This window comes from Nyctereutes procyonoides, unplaced genomic scaffold, assembly GCF_905146905.1.
Source record: "Nyctereutes procyonoides isolate TBG_1078 unplaced genomic scaffold, NYPRO_anot_genome, whole genome shotgun sequence".
Taxonomy (NCBI): Eukaryota; Metazoa; Chordata; class Mammalia; order Carnivora; family Canidae; genus Nyctereutes; species Nyctereutes procyonoides.
Genome location: NW_026575046.1, coordinates 51,162,284 through 51,181,671, shown reverse-complemented (window position 1 = coordinate 51,181,671; position 19,388 = coordinate 51,162,284). Strand labels below are relative to the sequence as shown.

At 37.8% G+C, this 19,388-nt stretch overlaps 1 protein-coding gene across 4 annotated transcripts in view; it reads right to left on the bottom strand.

Annotated features, from left to right (window-relative positions):
* Nucleotides 1-19,388, bottom strand: part of SIMC1 (SUMO interacting motifs containing 1) — an 81,051-nt gene that overhangs the window by 45,610 nt on the left and 16,053 nt on the right. For all 4 annotated transcript variants that reach the window (XM_055324820.1, XM_055324823.1, XM_055324822.1 and 1 more), the window contains exon 2: nt 1,749-3,221. In XM_055324820.1, coding sequence (XP_055180795.1) covers nt 1,749-3,221 — 1,473 coding nt within the window. The remainder of the gene's footprint in view (nt 1-1,748; nt 3,222-19,388) is intronic.

Here is a 19,388-nt window from a genome sequence, read left to right as displayed (position 1 = left end):
TAAAATGTTTTATATTAAGAATATTTTTAAAATCTGAGAATAAGTATTAAACTTAAAACATCAACCAAAGATTTGACAGCTTATGTATAACAATAAAACAGAGATGGGTGGAATTATCCTTCTAGAAAATCTTCTAGAGAAGTCCAGTGAACTTTCCTTATGCCTCAAATCACCTGAGAGTAAACCCTGATATCACTGATCAGAGACCAATACTGTACCTCTTAATGAAAATCAAGAGCCAGAGAAGACAAGAACAAAAAATCTTGCTTTGATTACTATTTTATTTGTGAGGTACTTTACCTATATTTGAATCTATATTATTAATTTCTTGCCTACAAATGGGGACAGCTACAAACAAAGTTAATAAATTCTTTTGATGCTCATATACTTAAGGGGAACTAATACTTATCAAACATTTCTTTAGGCCTTGTATGGTGGCTTTGTGGTTTATGTGTTTACTTTTAAGTCAAATAACTTTATAATATTGTCATCATGATTTATTTTAGAGTTAAACCAAGAGAGAGTCAAAGATTTAAGGCCAATGGCTGGTAAATGGCAGCATGGGGACTGGCTAACATGTTCTGGGGGAAAAATGACCTAGTGAAGAAGTATTTATTAAAAGCCTAAAAAAAAATCATAGGAGAGACAGAAAAGATTTACAGATGAACTCTAGATGGCCGAGTTTCTTTAAAGTAAGAAATAAAGATTAAGAGGAAAAATCCCTTTTGTTTGGCTTAATTGCCATCTTTTAATCTAAGCAATGTTTACACAGAAAGGGGATGTGGTATCCCCATTTGTATCTACTGGCAGCTTCTCTAGTTGAGCAGTACCTACAAAGCACTACAGCCTTGACTAGGGAAACACAAACTTTCTCAAGTCCCCCAAATGCTCTTTATAATGTCTTGATGCATCACTACCCTGAGGCAAACCCACAAGAAAAAATAGGATGAGCTACTGGTTGGGGACAGTCATTCAGAAGAGAGAAAACATATTAGAAGATAAAACAACAGTAAAAATGAGAGGACAAAGGCCAAATCAACATGAATGCCTGATACACACTATGCTGGATTGCTGATTGCTCCAAGAATGCACATTTTGAATTCCTGGACTACCTCAAGCCGGTCTTCTTAATGTTGAGAATATGGTTATGGATAATGAAAAAATAGCTTCATATTGTAGGACTTAGCCACAATTTTTTCCCCTTACATCTGCTAAGAAAAGCATCTGGTTTAGTTCTCAGCTCAATAAGACCCATCCCCATTAAAATTTTAAAATTGAATTTCCTTCCCAAAATTCAGAAAGTAGTAATTTTGGAGGCACTGAAGTATCAAGAGTATCACTATCTCTGTGATATGGGAGCTGTAACAAGGGTATCAGGAAGGGAAAGGTATAGGGATTGAAGAGAATTATTTAATGAAGGCCTATAATGAGCCAGACACTCTAATAGGCACTTTAAGTATGTTATGTCATTTAATGATCCTGAGGTCTGTTCTTATCTCCATTTTACATCTAGGAAAGTTAGGGCTCAGAAAGGTATAGTTACTTCTACAGTGCCAATTGCTAACCTTGGGGGTGAAATTCGAACCCAGGTCTGACTCTACACTAGGTGATTCCACAAGAGGAAAGATAAAAATAACGAATTCATCCTGGGCCTGTTCTCTCAGGCATGGACTCCTTTTAGCATACTAACTTCACGTGAGGCCTATACAAACAACACCTAATCCCTAGGGGAAGACATGTTAGCTCACCTCTCTTGTGTCTTTATCTGGTATTAGTGTCTGGAAGAAGAGGTGATGCACCGGAGGTCGTAAGAAGTACTTCAGTCTATGCAGGCATGGTCTGTTGTATAACCCACCCTGTGGTGTTCGTGCTTGTACCTGGGCAGACCTGGGGTTAGCAGGCTCTGACACTGATCTCTCTTTTCTGGCTGGAGTTTCTGTGACAGAGAGCCAAGGAACTTTCTCTAAGGAAGTTTCAGACTGTGGAGACTGTGGACTGGGAGAGAACCTTGGAGAGGATGGAGCTAAGACTTCCATAGGAGTGTCATGGTTCTGTACATCATTTTGGAGAGGGTAAGGCCTGTCTCGTGGTAACGGAGCCAAATCTCCAAATGAGTGTGGCATGTCTCCTGGCAAGCTTGGCCTATCTCCAGGTGAATGGAGCATATCTCCTGGGAAGTCTGGGACTTCTCCAGGTGAATGTGGCACACTTTCTGGTGACTGTGGTGCATCTCCTGGTGACTGTGGCACATCTGCTGGTGACTGTGGCATGTCTGCTGGTGACTGTGGCACGTGTCTTGGTGATTGTGGCACGTCTTCTGGTGACTGTGGTACATCTTCTGATGAACGTGGCATATCTTGTAAATGTGCCACATCTTGTGGATATGATATGTTTTGAGGTGGGCCTGGTACATCTTGAGGTAGGCCCAGAGGAGAATCTTGAGGTGGGCACAGTGAGTCTTGAGGTGGGCTGGGTGAGTGCTGAGGTTGCCATGATGAGTCTGGAGGTGGGCTTGGCACAGTCTGCTGTGGGCATGGCATATCTTGAGGAGGGCGTGGAACTTCTTGAGGCAGGTGAGGCAAAGCCTGTAGTTGGCACTGCATGGTTTGTGATGGGCATGACAAGGCTCGTGGTGGGCATGAGGAGGCTCGTGGTGGACATGGTGAGGTTCGCAGTGGGGATGGCAAGGCTCGAAATGGGCACGGCAAGGCTTGTGGTGGGCAAGGCACATCTTGCTGTGGGCATGGCAAGGGTGTCCTCTGATTGCTGCTGCTACTGTTATTGCTTGTTGGGGAGGAGGAGCAAACATCTGAAGATAGCTGTAGGCTTGCCAAGAAGCCAAGATCACCTTTGAATGTAGTTGAGCTACAATTTGGTTCTGTTGAATAAACAGAGTTCCCACTGATGGATGTAGGGGGTTGTGGACCTTCAAATGTGGTTTCTTCCAAAAGATCCAAATCCACAGGATCGCTGTTAATGATTCTCCGTGCTGCAGGCCAAGAGCTTCTGTCTACCCGCCCTTCCATCACCTCTTTGCTGGAGAGGCTGGCACATGTCTGAAGATTAGTTGGCTCTTTCTGGGAGGGAGCAACAGGTTCTAGAGTCAAGTCAAGTGTGGCAATAGGTCTATTTTCTTCTTCAGTTCTCGTCAGGTCAATCACACAGAGTCCACTGCGATCCTTTGTCCTTGGTCTGGTTTCTCTAGTTAAGTCAATGAAGTCCTGTTAAAGGATTGTGAGAATATAAAAGGTCAAGTAGGGAGTCTTTGCTTTATCTAAGATTTACATTAGAGCTTTTAAGGATAATCATATTTTACCTTTTCACTTCACTGATAAACATTTTATATAATATAGGCATTAATCTATTTCCTTTGGTCAAAATTTTACTACTGTCAATACTGTCAATTTCTATATCTTCTTAAATTATCCAAATGCCACATGCATATAACTGAGGGCATAGTGGGAAATTTTTTCTGATCCAAAGTAAACAGGGGAGTAGTAGGGAAGATTTCAACCTTAAGTCACAAGAGAAAAAGCAACCTTTGTTTGGAAAAGCAAATACACAGGATAATTTGCAGCAGAAACTAAAGAAGGTAAGCTAACATAAGAGAATCTGCTATGTGCTAAGAACATACTGAGTGCTTTCACATATCTTTAATTTCACAATATTCCTATCAGGTAGGCATTATAATTTTCATTATACAGATGGGGAAAATGGAGTTCAGAGAGGTTAGGTCATTACCTAAGGATTATACAATTAAGCCACAGAGACAGACATTCAAACCCAGGTCTGTTTCCTTCTTTCTCTGTAAAACCTCATTCAATATATAATCAGTTTATAGTCAGATATGCAGAGTAATACAATAACAGTTATAAAACCAACAGGGTAAATCTGAGCCCTAACTAGATTAATTACTGGAAAACTTATCTTTACCTCCATTACTTGCCAAAATGATTGGGCAGTTCATAAATCCTGATGATCTAGCCAATGGTACTATAATTAATTTCTGTGCCATAAGCCTGGGACAATATTGTACTCCCTTTTACTCTCAAAGCTGCTTCAGTATGGATGACAAATAATATCATCCTGATTACTGATCAGGCTCATTGATGAACACGATTGCAAATATCCCCTATATGGTATTATTAGAATCAACTCCAGTATTTAAAAAAAAAATTCCATTTCTAATCAGAAGGGCTAGCTAGATACTCTGATCAACAAACCTAATAAAAGCTAGAATGGATACATCTATTAATCTATATAGATATCTAGATAGATAGATAGAGTATATATATATTTATGTAAAGTATATATATATATATATATATATTTGTAAAAACATGGGAGGAGATAGAACAAGAAAAAAGCAACCAAAAGAAGTGAGTATACCTATATTAATATCAGACAAAATAGATTTTTTTTTAAACAATGTTTTTTTTTTAATTTTTATTTATTTATGATAGTCACAGAGAGAGAGAGGCAGAGACACAGGCAGAGGGAGAAGCAGGCTCCATGCACCGGAAGCCCGATGTGGGATTCGATCCCGGGTCTCCAGGATCGCGCCCTGGGCCAAAGGCAGGCGCCAAACCGCTGCGCCACCCAGGGATCCCGACAAAATAGATTTCAATGAAAATAGCATTACTAGAGATAAAGAGGCTACTATACAATAAAAGATTTATCAAGATATAATAATTTCAAAACTGTATGCCTAATAACATAATCTTCATAGAGCAAAAATAGATACAAGTACAAGGAGAAAAAGGAATATCCAGTCATTGTGAGAAATTTTTACATGTCTTTTTTGATTGATAGATCATGCAAACAAAGAAATTATTATGGATACAGAAGATTCTAACACATTTAACAAGCTTCATCTAAAGGACTCAGAATAGTTATGCACAATTACATGAAATATTTACAAAAATTTATCACATACCAGGAGTCAAAGTACATCTTAGTCAACATCAAAAGATTATCACTCAGACCAAAATACTATTAGGTTAGAATGCAATGCAAAAAAGTAACTAAGACAAACTCCATACAACTGTGAATTAAGAAGTATGACAAAATAACATATAGGTCAAAGAACAAATCATATAAACTAGAAAAATTTCAGAATTGAACAGTAACAAAAATACTAGATATTAAAATGTAACAGGCAGCAAAATAATTGTGTAGAAAAAAATTTACACTTAGACATTTAGAAAAGAATGGAAGAAAATTAATGTGCTAAGCACACACTTTTAGGTAGCAGAAAAAGGACAGAATACACTCAAAGCAGAACAGATGAAATAATAACAAGAGCAGAAATGAATGAAACAGAGAACAAACACAGCAGAGAAGTGCAAATGTCACAGGTTTGTTCTTTTAAAAGATTATTAAAATTAGCAAACATGATAAAATTAAGACAATGAAGGCACAAATAACTAATATTAAGAATGAAAAAGGGATAAAATTACAGATGTTCTTAAGATAAAAAAGATGAGAAGATGCTGTGAACAATCCTACATAAAAAAAAAAAAAAAACTTGGGATGTTGGATGAAATAGATAAATCCCTGGAAAAATAAAGCTTAGCAAAACTGTCTCAAAAAATTGAGTGATGGGTATGTGGGGAATCATCATATAGTTTGCTCTGTTTGTCATGTTTGAAATTTTCCATAGTGAAAAGATATTTTTTAAGTTGACTTAAGAAAAAAGAAAAAAATCAAGATAGCTCCTTAACCATAAAGAAATGAAATCAGTAGTTGAAATTTTTCCTTCAAAAAACTCCAGATCAAACTGATTTTAAAAGGAGAGTTCTGCTAAAAATTCAAGGAACAAAATGATTCTACTTTATATAAGCTATTTAAAAGAATAAAAAATGAAGGGATACCTCCAACTCATATTATGACTTAGCATAAACTTGATCCAAAATCTGAAAGTACAAGAAGGAAATATTATAAGTCAATATCACGTCTGCACACAGACATAAAAATCTTAAATGAAACACTATAAACTAAGTCCAGCAAACCAAGGTGAATCTCCCTAGGAATCATACCTAGTTTAGCATTTAAAAAATTAATATAGTTTGCCACATAAAGAAAAAATCATATGATCATGTGAAGACACCAAAAAGCATTTGATAACACATTCAGCATCCATTCTTTTTATTTTTTTAAGATTTTATTTATTTATTCATGAGTGACACAGGGAGAGAGGCAGAGACAGGCAGAGGGAGAAGCAGGCTCCAGGCAGGGAGCCAGACGTGGGACTTGATCCTGGGTCTCCAGGATCACATCCTGGGCTGAAGTCGGCGGACCACCCGGGCTGCCCTCAGCATCCATTCTTAAGAAGAAAAAATAAATTCTTGGGGTGCCTGGGTAGCTCAGTCAGTTAAGCGTTCGACTTTTGATTTTGGCTCAGGTCGTGATCTCAGGGTCCTGAGATAGAGCCCCTCCTTGAGCTCACCAAGAATAGCCAAGACATTTCTAAAGAAGACAGTGTGGTACTGGTACTAGTCAGACAAATGGTACAGAAGAGCAAGTTTATAAAAAGACCCATACATATAGGAAAATTTGATTTATGTTAGAGGTGGTATTAAAGATGAGGAGGAAAAGGATGGACTTTCAATTAATGGTACTGGTTATCCGTTTGGGGGGGAAATGAAAATCCTGCACTCAGGACTCTTCTGGACCTTGCCCTATGTATTTCTTCATCTGGCTTTATTATTGCATCATTTATAATAAAGTGGTAATAGAAAGTGAAATGTTTCTCTGAGTTTTGTGAGCCATTATTATCAAAACTTAGGAAGGGAGTCATGGGAACCCCCATTTTTTAGCCAAATTAGAGTGGTGGGTAACCAGGGGCCCAAATACTTGCAACTACTTGAAATGGTGGGGGGAGTCATATGGGACTGAGCCCTTAACCTGTTGGTTCTACACTAATGCCAGGTAGTATCAGAATTGAATTAAATTGTAGGACACCCAGTTGATGTCAAGAGAACTAGAGAATTAGATGGTATAAGGAAAAACTCTCCACATATTTGCTGTATCAGAAGTGATGTGAACAGAAAAAGTGTTTTCAATTAGATTCCATTCAATAAAAGTTCAAAAACAGGCAAAAGCAAACTATTATTTAGATACACACACAGATAATAAAACTATAGAGACATGCAAGAGATCATCATGAAAATCAGGAAGTAGGTGGGAGAAGGAAGGTAGCAGGGCATGGAGGTAGAATATACACTGAACCAAGAAACATATTAGGACTTTTATAATACTGGCAATATGACTGCATGGGATTAAACTTAATTTGTTCTACTATATGTTTGCTTTATACATTTCCCCCACCCCCTGTGTGTGTGTGTGTGTGTGTGTGATATATCTCTACACATATAATTTAATAAAAGAAAGTAAAAAGGTCATGGAATAAACCTACCAGAAAACTTGAAGACCTACATGAAGAAAACTTTAAAAGCCTATTTAAGTAAGGATCCTAAATGTCTAAATATACGAAAGCACTATTCTAACCATTACTGAGTAGAAAGATGCTATATTGTAGAATAGTGAATCTATGTTAAACTCTTGATTTAAAATGCTGAGGATTTTTAGAAAACGTGACAAAATGACACTAAAGTTCATTTATAATGTGTGAAATTTTGATTAAGAAAATATAAGTTTTGCTAATTAACTAGATGGAGGGAGGCCTTTCACAATATACTGTGTATCAAATTACCACAATGTATACTTTAAATATCTTTTTTAAAAAATTTATTCATGAGAGACACACAGAGAGAGGCAGAGGGAGAAGCAGGTTCCATGCAGGGAGCCCAATGTTGGACTCGATCCTAGGACTCCAGGATCACACCCCGAGCCGAAGGCAGATGCTCAACCACTGAGCCACCCAGGCATCCCTACACTTTAAAATATCTTACAACTTTACTCATCAATCATACCTCAATAAAGCTGAAACTAAAAATAAATAACTTAAAAAAAACACGTGACAAAAGCCAAAGAAACTGGAAAATATAAGTTGGAGGGGCACCTGGATGGCTCATTTAGTTGGGCATCCAACTTGTGGTTTTGGCTTGGGTCATGATCTTGAGGTCATGGGATTGAGCCCCCTGTCAGGCTCTGTGCTCAGCAGGGTATCTGCCTGAGATTCCATCTTTCCCTCCCTCTGCACCTCCCCTCTCTGTGCATGCTCAATCTCTCTCTCAAATAAGTAAATAAATCTTTAAAAAAAATAATGAGTTAGGGACTAATATTACATTAAAAGTATTTGAATTTCTTGGACTGGTACATATAACTTTTATTTAAATTAATTAATTTTATTTAATTAAAATTTGGGGCACCTTGGTGGCTCAGTCGGTTAAGCGCCTGCCTTCAGCTCAAGTCAGGATCCCAGGGTTCTGGGCTAGAGCCCCAAACTGGGCTCCCTGCTCAGTGGGGAGCCTGTTTCTCTCTCTCCTTCTACCCACTGCTTGTGTTCTCTATCTCAAATGAATAAAATCTTTTTAAAAATTAATAATATTTTTTTAAAGCAGTTTTAGGTTCACAGCAAAATTGAGAGACTTCAGAGCATTTCCATGTACTCCTCTCCCCACATATAATCTCCCTCATTATGAGCATCCTGCACTACTATGGCACATTTGTTACAACAGATGAACCTACACTGTCACACTATTATCAACCAAAGTCCATAGTTTACATTATGGTTCATTCTCGATGCTACACATCCCAAGGGTTTTGACAAACGTATAACGACATGTATTCATCACAGCAGTATCATACAGAATAGCTTCACTGCCTGAAAAATCCTCCACATTCCACCTATTCAGCCTTCCCTTCCCACTAACCTCCAAAAACCACTGATCTTTCATCTTCATAGTTTTGACTTTTCAGAATGTCACGTTGTTGGAATCACAGAGCATGTAATCTTTTCAGATTGGCTTCTTTCACTTAATAATATGCATTCAATTTTCCTCCATGTCTTTTCAAGACTGGATAGCTAATTTTTTTTTTTAGCAATGAGTAATATTCCAATATCTGGATGTACCACAGTTTACTTATCTATTCACTTACTGATAAACATCTTAGTTTTGGCAATTATGAATAAAGCTGCTATAAACATCTGTGTGCTGTTTTTTTTTTTTTCCATGTGTTTCAAATGTTTCAATTCATTTGGGTCAGTACTAAGGAGCATGGTTGCTGGATTACATGGCTAAGAATGTGTTTAGTTTTGTAAAAAGCTGAACTGTCCTCCAAAGTGACTGTAGCATTTTGCATTCCCACTAGTAATTAATGAGAGTTCCTATTACTCTACATCCTCACCAGCATTTGGTATAATCGGTATTTTAGATTTTGGCTATTCTAAAATCCAAATGTAGTAGTATCTCATGTTGGTTTTAACTTACAATTCCCTAATGACATATGATGTTGAACATCTTTTCATATGCTTACTTGCCGTCTGTATACCTTCTTGGGTGAGGTATCTGTTTTGGTATTTTGTCCATTTTTATTTTATTTTATTTTTTGGTGAAAAAATTTATATTTAGATTTATAGCCGGACTCAGTTTAGATGATCCCAATCTGATCAAGGTGTTGACCTTGGCCACATCAATGTCATAGAGCTTCTTCACACCCTGTTTGATCTGGTGCTTATTGGCCTTGACATCCACAATGAACACAAGTGTGTTGTCTTCTATTTTCTTCATGGCTGACTCAGTAGTTAAGGGGAATTTGATGATGGCATAGTGATCAAGCTTGTTTCTCCTGGGGGCGTTCTTTCGAGGATATATGGGCTGCCTTCGGAGACGCAGGGTCTTGGGTCGTCGGAATGTAGGTGACGTGCGGAACTTATTTTTTGTGTGTGTGTGTGTGACCGTGCACGCCTTTCAGCACCGCTTTCTTAGCTTTCGCTTTGCTTTTGGCTTTGGGAGAGGCAGAGGCTTCCTTCTTCGCCTTCGGCACCATCTTCGTAAAAGGGGTTTCCCAGGCTCGTTTCCATGGGCTTATAGAGCGGAGTCTCCGTCCATTTTTAAATTGGGTTATTCGTTTCCTTATTGTTGAGTTTTAAGAGTTCTTTGTATATACTTTTGATAAGTCTTTTATCATATGTGTCTTTTTTTAAGATTTTATTTATTTATTCATAGACACAGAGAGAGAGAGAGAGAGGCAGAGACACAGGCAGAGGGAGAAGCAGGCATCATACAGAGAGCCTGATGTGGGACTCGATCCAGGGACTCCAGGGTCACGCCCTGGGCTGCAGGCGGCGCTAAACCGCTGCGCCACCGGGGCTGCCCTATGATATGTGTCTTTTTCTAATATTTTCTCCCAGTCTATGGCTTGTCTCCTCATTCTCTTGAAATTGTCTTTTGCAGAGAAGAAGTTTTTAATTTTGATGAAGTCCAGTTTAGCAACCATTTCTTTCATGGATCATGTCTTTGGTGTTGTATCTAAAAAGTCATTGCCTGGGGAATCCTGGGTGGCTCCGCGGTTTAGCGCCTGCCTTCTGCTCAAAGCCTAGTCCTGGAATCCTGGGATCAAGTCCCATATCGGGTTGCCTGAATGGAGCCTGCTTCTCCCTCTGCCTGTGTCTCTGCCTCTCTCTCTCTCTGTATCTCTCATGAATAAATAAATAAATAAAATCTAAAAAAAAAAAAAACTCCTGGAAGATAGAGAACACGTATACTACATGAGTTTGGGCAATGACATTTTTTTTTAAGATTTTATTTATTCATTCATGAGAGGCACACACACAGAGAGGAAGAGACACAGGCAGAGGGAGAAGCAGGCTCCATGCAGGGAGTCCGACGCGGGACTCGATCCTGGGTCTCCAAGATCACACCCTGGGCTGCAGGCGGCGCTAAACCGCTGCGCCACTGGGGCTGCCCTCTTCCAGTTTTATAGTTTTACATTTTTATAGTTTTACATTCAGGTTTATTCTATTTTGAGTTAACTTTTGTTAAAGGTGTTAGATCTGTGTGTAGGTTCATTTCTTTGCATGTGAATGTCCAGTTGTTTCAGCACCATTTGTTGAAAAGACTATCTTTGTTCCATTGTCAAAGATCAGTTGACTATATTAATGTGGGTCTACTCCTGGGCTTTCAAATTTGTTCCATCAAACTATTTGTCTATTCTTTCCACACTGTTTGGATTACTGCAGTTTGTACCAAGTCTTGAAGTCAAGTAGAGGAGTTCTCTGTTCTTTTCCTTCAAGATTGAGTTAGCTATCTGCAGTCTTTTGCTTCTTCCATATAAACTTCACTCATCCTATTAATATTTATAAAATGACTTGCTAGGATTTTAACTGAAATTGTGTTGAATCTACAGATCAAGTTCATAAGAGCTGACATCTTCATAATATTGAGTCTTCCTATCCACAAACATGGAATATCCCTCCATTTATTTAGTTCTTCTTCGATATCTTTCATCAGTTTTGTAGTTTTCCACATATAGATCTTCTACCTACTTTGTTAGATTTATACTATCTTATTTTTTAAGGTTCTCATGTAAATGGTAGTATGTTTTAAATTTCAAATTCCACTTGTTCACTGTTCATAGAAAATGACTGGCTTTTGTAAATTGATCTTGCATCAACAATATTGCTATTATCACTTATTAGTTTTGGGAGTTTTTTGGTTGATTCTTTTGGGTTTTTTTCTACATAGATGATTATGACACCTGTGAACAAAGGCAATTTTATTTATTTTTTCCTAATCTGTATACCTTTTATTTCTTCTTCTTCTTCTCCTCTTACTGTATCAGCTAGGACTTCCAGTATGATGTTGAAAAGCAGTGGTGAGAGGGGACATCTGCCTTGTTCCTAATCTTGGTGGGATGTTTCAAGTTTCTTACATTAAGTATGGTTATCACCTGTAGGATTTTTGTAGATGTTCTTTATCAAGTTGAGGAAGTTCATCCTCTATTTGTAGTATGCTGAGAGTTTTTAACCATGAATGGATGCCTATGTATGGTTATTTGTTTAAAAAATTTTTTAGATATGTTTTATTATTATTTTTTGGCTTTTTAAGTTTTTATTTTAATCCCAGTTAGTTAATATATAGTTTTTTTTAAATTTTTATTTCTTTATGATAGTCACAGAGAGAGAGAGAGAGAGGCAGAGACATAGGCAGAGGGAGAAGCAGGCTCCATGCACCGGGAGCCCGATGTGGGATTCGATCCCGGGTCTCCAGGATCGCGCCCTGGGCCAAAGGCAGGCGCCAAACCGCTGCGCCACCCAGGGATCCCCAATATATAGTTATATTAGTTTCAGGTATACAGTATGCTGATTCAACAATTCCATATACTGGCCAGTGCTCATCACGACAAGTGCACTTCTTAATCCCCATCACCTATTTAACCCATTCATTTGGTAACCATCAGTTTGTCCTCTATAATCAAGAGTTTAAGGATCTGTTTCTTGATTTGTCTCTTTCTTCCCCCTTTGTTCAAATGTTTTGTTTCTTAAATTCCACACATGCATGAAATCATATGGTATGTCTTTCTCTGACTTACTTTGTTTAGCATTATGCTCTCTAGCTCCACCCATATTATTGCAAATGGCAAGATTTCATTCTTTTTATCGCTAAATATTCCATTTTATATATATATATATATATATATATATATATATATATATATATATATCTCACATCTTCTTTATCCATTCATCTATTGATGGACACTTGGGCTACTTCCACAATTTGGCTATTGTAAATAATGCTGCGATAAACATCAGGGCACATGCATCCCTTTGAATTAGTTTCTGTATTCTTTGGGTAAATATCTAGTAGTATGATTGCTGGATCATAGGGTAGTTCTATTTTTAACTTTTTGAGAAATCTCTGTACTGTTTTTCACAATGGCTGTGCCTCTTTGCATTCCCACCAACAGTTCATGAGTACTACCTTTTCTCCGTAAACCTGCCTTTTCTCCGTAAACCTGCCAACACCTGTTTCTTGTGTTGTTGATTTTAGCCATTCTGACAGGTATGAGGTGATAGATATCTCATTGAAGTTTTGATTTGTATTTCCCTAATTGTAAGTGATGATGGGCATCTTTTCATGTGTCTGTTGGCTATCTGAATGTCAGCTTTGAAGAAATGTCTGTTCAGTACAATGTTATCTGCAATGTTATCTGTTCATGTCTTCTGCCCTGTTTTAAATTAGATTATTTGGTTTTTGGGTGTTGAGTTTTAGAATATCTTTACATATTTTGGATACTAAATCTTTATCAGATATGTCATTTGCAAATATCTTCTCCCATTCAGTAGGCTGCCTTTTAGTTTTGTTGATAGTTTTCTTTGCTGTGTAAAAAGCTTTATATTTTGATGTAGTACCAATATTTTTGGTTTTGTTTCTCTTGCCTTACGAGAAATTTCTAGAAAAAAGTTCCTACAGCCTATGTTAAAGAGGTTACTGCCTGTGTTCTCTTCTAGGTTTTTTTATGGTTTCAGGTGTCACATTTAGGTCCTTACTCCACTTTGAAATTTTTTTCCAGTATAGTGTAAGAAACTGGTCCAGTTTCTTTCTTTTACATGTTGCTGTCCAGTTTTTCCAACATCATTTGTTTAAGAGACTTTTTCCCATTGCATGTTCTTTCCTGCTTTGTCAAAGATTAACTGACCATATCATGATCTCAGGGTCCTGGGATCCAGCCCTGCATTGGGCTCCTGGCTCAGCAGGGAGTCTGCTGAAGAGTCTCTCTTCCTCTCCCTTTACCCTTCCCCCTGCTTGCATGCATGTGCTCTCTCTAAATAAACAAATCTTAAAAAAAGATTAATTGGGTGTTATACTGTATTTTGAAAAATCAAACTTTAATAAAAAGAAAGAGGAAAGCCATGAAAAAAAAAAGATTAACTGACCATATATAGTTGTGGTTTCATTTCCAGGTTTTCTATGCTGTTCCATTCATCAATGTGTCTATTTTTGTGCCAATACTATACTGTTTAGGTCACTACAGCTATGTAATACAACTTGAAGTCTGGAATTGTGATGCCTCCAGTTTTGCTCTTCTTTCTTAAGATTGCTTTGGCTATTCAGGGTTTTTTGTGGCTCCATATAAATTTTAGAATTGTTTGTTCCAATTCTAAAGTTCTAAAGTTTTACACAACTTGGAACAACTTGTGTAAAAAGTTAGTATTTTGATAGGGATTGCATTAAATGTGTAGATTGCTTTGGGTTATATAGACATTTTAACAATATTTGTTCTTCCAATCCATGAGCATGGACTGTCTTTTCTATTGCTTTGTGTTAAATTTTTCCATTAGTGTTTTATAGTGTTTAGAGTACAGGTCTTTCACCTCTTTGGTTAGGTTTATTCCCAGGTATCTTATTATTTTTGGTGCAATTAAAAATGGGATTGTTCCTTTTTCTTTTTTTTTTAAATAAACTCTACACCTAACATGGGGCTTGAACTCATGACTGCAAGATCAAGAGAGGCATGACCTCCCAACTGAGCTTGCCAGGCACCCCATAAATGGGACTGTTTTCTTAGTTTTTCCTTCTGCTGCTTCATTTTTGGTGTATAAATATGTAAAAGATTTCCTTTTTTTAAGATTTTATTTATTTATTCATGAGAGACACAGAAAGAGAGGCAGAGACACAGGCAGAGGGAGAAGCAGGCTCCATGCAGGGAGCCTGACGTGGGACTCGATTCCAGGTCTCCAGGATCATGCCCTGGGCTGAAGGCGGCGCTAAACCGCTGAGCCACCCGGACTGCCCATAAAAGATTTCTATATATGAATTTTGTATCCTGCGACTTTACTGAATTTGCTTATTAGTTCTAGTAGGTTTTTTGGTGGAGTTTTTTAAATTTTCTACATATGTACAATGTTATCTGCAAATAATGAAAATTTTACTTCTTCCTTACTGATTTGGATGTCTGTCCTTCCTTCCTTCCTTCCTTCCTTCCTTCCTTCCTTCCTTCCTTCCCTTCCTCCCTCCCTCCCTCCCTCTCCCTCCCTCTCCCTCCCTTTCTCTCTTTCCATCCATCCCTTTGTCTATCTGCCTGATTGTAGCTAGGACTTCCAGTACTATGACGAATAAAAATGGTGAGTGGACATTCTTGTCTTGTTTCTTACCTTAGGGGAAAGGCTGTCAGTTTTTCCCCATTAAGGATGGTGTTAGCTGTGGGTTTTTCATATATGGCCTTATTACATTGAGGTATATTCCCTCTAAACCTAGTTTGTTGAGGGTTTTTTTTTTTTAAATCACGAATGGACGTTGTACCTTGTCAAATGCTTTTTCTGTTTATTGAAATGATCATATGGTTCTTATACTTCTCTTACTGATATGATGTATCATGTTGATTGATTTGCAAATACTGAACCACCCTTGCCACCCCGGAATTAATCCCACTTGACAATGGTGAATGATTTTTTTTACTGTATTGCTGAACTCATTCTGGTAGTATTTTGTGGCGGATTTCTGCATCTGTGTTCATCAGGGATACTAAACTGTAGCTCTTTTTTTTAGTAGTGTCTTTATCTGGTTTTGGTATCAAGGTAATGCTGACCTCATGGAATGAATTTGGGTTTTCCATCCTTTTCTATTCTTTGGACTAGTTTGAGAAGAATAGGTGTTAACTCTTCTTTAAATGTTTGGTAGACATGGACTGTGAAGCCATCTGGTTCTGAACTTTTGTTGGGAGTTTTTGATAACTGATTCAATTTCTTTGCTGGTTATCAAGTCTGTTCAAATTTTCTACTTCTTACTGCCTCGATTTTGGTAGGTTATATATTTCTAGGAATTTATTCATTTTTTCTAGGTTGTCTAATTTGTTGGCATAAAGTTTTTCATAATATTCTCTTGTATTTCTGTGGTATTGGTTATTAGTTCTCTCTCATTTTTATTTGAGTCACTTCTCTTCTTTTCTTGATAAGCTGGCACTAGAGGCCTATCAATTTTATTGGTTTTTTTCAAAGAACCACCTCCTGGTTTCTTTGTTCTATTGGTTCAGTTGTTTGTTTTTGTTTTTAGTTTCTATATCACTTATTTCTGCTCTAGCCTTTATTTCCTTCCCTCTGCTGGTTTTGCATTTTGTTTGTTCTTTTTCTAGCACCTATAAAGTTGGTTTGTTTATTTCATTTTTTTTTCTTGCTTCTTGATGTAGGCCTGTATTGCTATAAGCTTTCCTCTTAGAACTATTTTTTGCTGCATCCCAAAGGTTCTGGACCACTGAGTGGGCAGTGTTTGGTCCCTGGCCTGAATGTGGCACATTTTAGCTAGGCATGCTCTGGTCTGTTTGTGAAATAAGACCTGTCACCACTGGCACCAGAACAGAGGCTCTGCAAAACTCCTGAGTTGGGAGACAAGGTGTGAGCAGGGGTTTGGGCCAGTCTTTTGGGGGAGGAAGCCCACTATGCTGGGAGTGAGGCAAGCATGACTGGGTGGTCCAGGGCTGGTTCCACTGGACTGTGGGGTAGGTGGGGCTTGGTGTAAGTAAGTTAGGTAGTGAGTATTGGCATTGCTCTGATTCTTACATGTGGCTCTGTATTTATGTTGAGGGGCAAGGGAGGGAAATGGTACCAGCAGTTCCTTTGTTTCTGGAGGGGTCTCTCCGCTGACACTGTCTCTCTGGGATGCACTCTAAGATGAGTGGATAACACCTCACTGTATGCCCCAGGTACTCTTGTGATTGCTGTTTCCATGCTGTATGTCCACGGATTGTTTGCCTGCCTTCTCTCCAACAGAAGAGCAATGCCCTCTGGTTCTATCCCAGCCAAGCCTGATGACCTTTAAAACTCCATGCTGGTTGCAAGAACTCATGAAATTTGGCCCCTCTTGCTTTCCAAGCCAACTGCTAGCTACGGGATTCATTTGCCCTGTGTACTCATCAGTTTCTCACCCTTCACTGTGCCCATGGCTCCCTCCCTACTACAGCAGCCACTATCTGTTTGTTTCAAACCATGTCTCTGTACTTACTACCTTCTTTGATGTGGCCTCTTCTCTACTTTTAGTTGTGGTTTGTTCTCCCAGTCTTCAGATCAATTTCTGAGGTATTTAGGATCATTTGATAGTTATCTAGTTGTATTTATGGGATGAAGTGAGCCTAGGGTCTTCCTACTCTTCTGCCATCTTCTCCACTCCATATTTTTTTTCTTCCAAGATTTTATTTATTTATTTATTATTTTTAAAGATTTATTTATTTATTCATGAGAGACACACAGAGAGGCAGAGACACAGGCAGAGGGAGAAGCAGGGACCTCGATGTGGGACTTGATCCTGGATCCTGGGATCACGCCCTGAGCTGAAGGCAGATGCTCAACCGCTGAGCCACACAGCCATCCCCCAAGGTTTTATTTAAGTTCAAGTTAGCTAGCATATATTGTAGTATACAATTCAGGAGTAGAATTTAGTGATTCATCACTTACATATAATACTCAGTGCTCATCACAAGTGCCCTCTTTAATGCCCATCACCCATTTAGTGATTATTATGATGAAATCATATGGTATTTGTCTTTCTCTGACTTTTTCCACTTAATACACCCTAGCTACATCCATGATGTTACAAATGGCAAGATTTCATTCTTTTTGATGGCTAATATTTCATTGTATATGAACATATTCTTTGCCCATTCATCAATTGGTGGACATTTGGGCTCTTTTCAAAATTTGGCTATTCTGGATAATGCTGCTATAAACACTAGGGTGCATATGCCCCTTCAAATCTATATTTTTGTATCCTTTGGATAGATACCTAGTACTGGAATTGCTAGGTCAAAAGATAGCTCTATTTTTAACTTTTGAGGAGCCTCCATACTGTTTTCCAGAGTGGCTGCACCAGTTTGCATTCCGACCAACAGTATAAGACAGTTCCCCTTTCCCCAGTTCCTTGCAAACATCTGTTGTTTCCTGTGTTGTTAATTTTAGCCATTGTGACAGGTGTGAGGTGATGAGTGATATTAGGCATCTTTTCATGCATCTGTTAGCCCTTTTTGTGTCTTCTTTGGAAAAATGTCTATTCATGTCTTCTGCCCATTTTTTAAACTGGATTATTTGCTTTCTGTGTTGAGTTTGATAACTTCTTTATAGATTTTTGGGTTTTAACCTTTTATAAGAAATGACAAATTGCCAATATCTTCTCCCATTCCATAGGTTGCTTTTTAGTTTTGTGATTGTTTCCTTCTTTGTGCAGATCTTTTTACCTTGATGAAATCCTAATAGTTCATTTTTGCTTTGTTTCCTTTATATTTAAAGATGTGTCTAGAAAGAAGTTGCTGTGGCTGAGGTCAAAGAGGATGCTGCCTGTGTTCTCCTCTAGGATTTTGATGGATTCCTGTCTCACATTTAGGTCTTTCATCCATTTTCAAATTATTTTTGTGTATGGCATAAGAAAGTAGTCCAGTTACATTTTTCTGTATGTTGCTGTCCAATCTTCCCAATACCATTTGTTGTAGAGACCTTTTTCATTGGATATTCTTTCCTGTTTTGTTGAAGATTAGTTGACCATATAGTTATGGGTCCATTTCTGAGTTCTCTATTCTGTTCCATTGATTTATGTGTCCTTTTTTGTGTCAGTACAATATAGTCTTGATGACTACAGATTTGTAATACAGCTTGGAGTTCAGAATTGTGATGCCTCCAGCTTTGGTTTTCTTTTTCAACATTACTTAGCTATTTAGAGTCTTCTGTGGCTCCATACAATTTTTAGAATTGTTTGTTCTAGCTCTGTGAAAAATGCTGGCATTATTTTGATAGGGATTGCACTGAATGTATAAATTGTTTTATACAATATTTGTTCTTCTAATCCATGAGTATGGAATGTTTTTCTGTTTCTTTGTTTCTTCTTTAACTTAATTCATAAGTGTTCTATAGTTTTCAGAGTATAGATCTTTTATTTCCATTAGGTTTATTACTAGGCATCTTATGGTTTTGGTGGTAAATGGGATGGATTCCTTGATTTCTCTTTTTGCTGCTTTGTTATTATATTGGTGTAAAGAAATGCAACAGATTTCTGTACATTGATTTTATATTTATATTTTGCTGAATTCATGTATCAGTTCTAGTAATCTTTTGTGGAGTCTTGTAGGTTTTCTACATAGAGTATCATGTTGTCTGTGAAGAGTAAAAGTAAATAAAAGTTTGCTTTTCTTTCCTGCTGATTTGGATGCATTTCTTTTTGCTATTTGATTGCTTAGGCTAGGACTTCCAGCAGGATGCTGAACAACAGTGGTGAGAATGGCCATCTCTGTCTTGTTCCTGACCTTAGGAGAAAAGCTCAGTTTTCCCCCATTGAGGATGATATTCGCTCTGAGTCTTTCATATATGGCCATATTATGTTGAGGTATGTTCCTTCTATCCCTACTGTCTTGAGGGTTTTTATCAAGGAAGGATGCTATATTTTGTCAAATGCTTTTTCTGATCTGAGAGAATCATATGATTCTTATCCTTTCTTTTATTA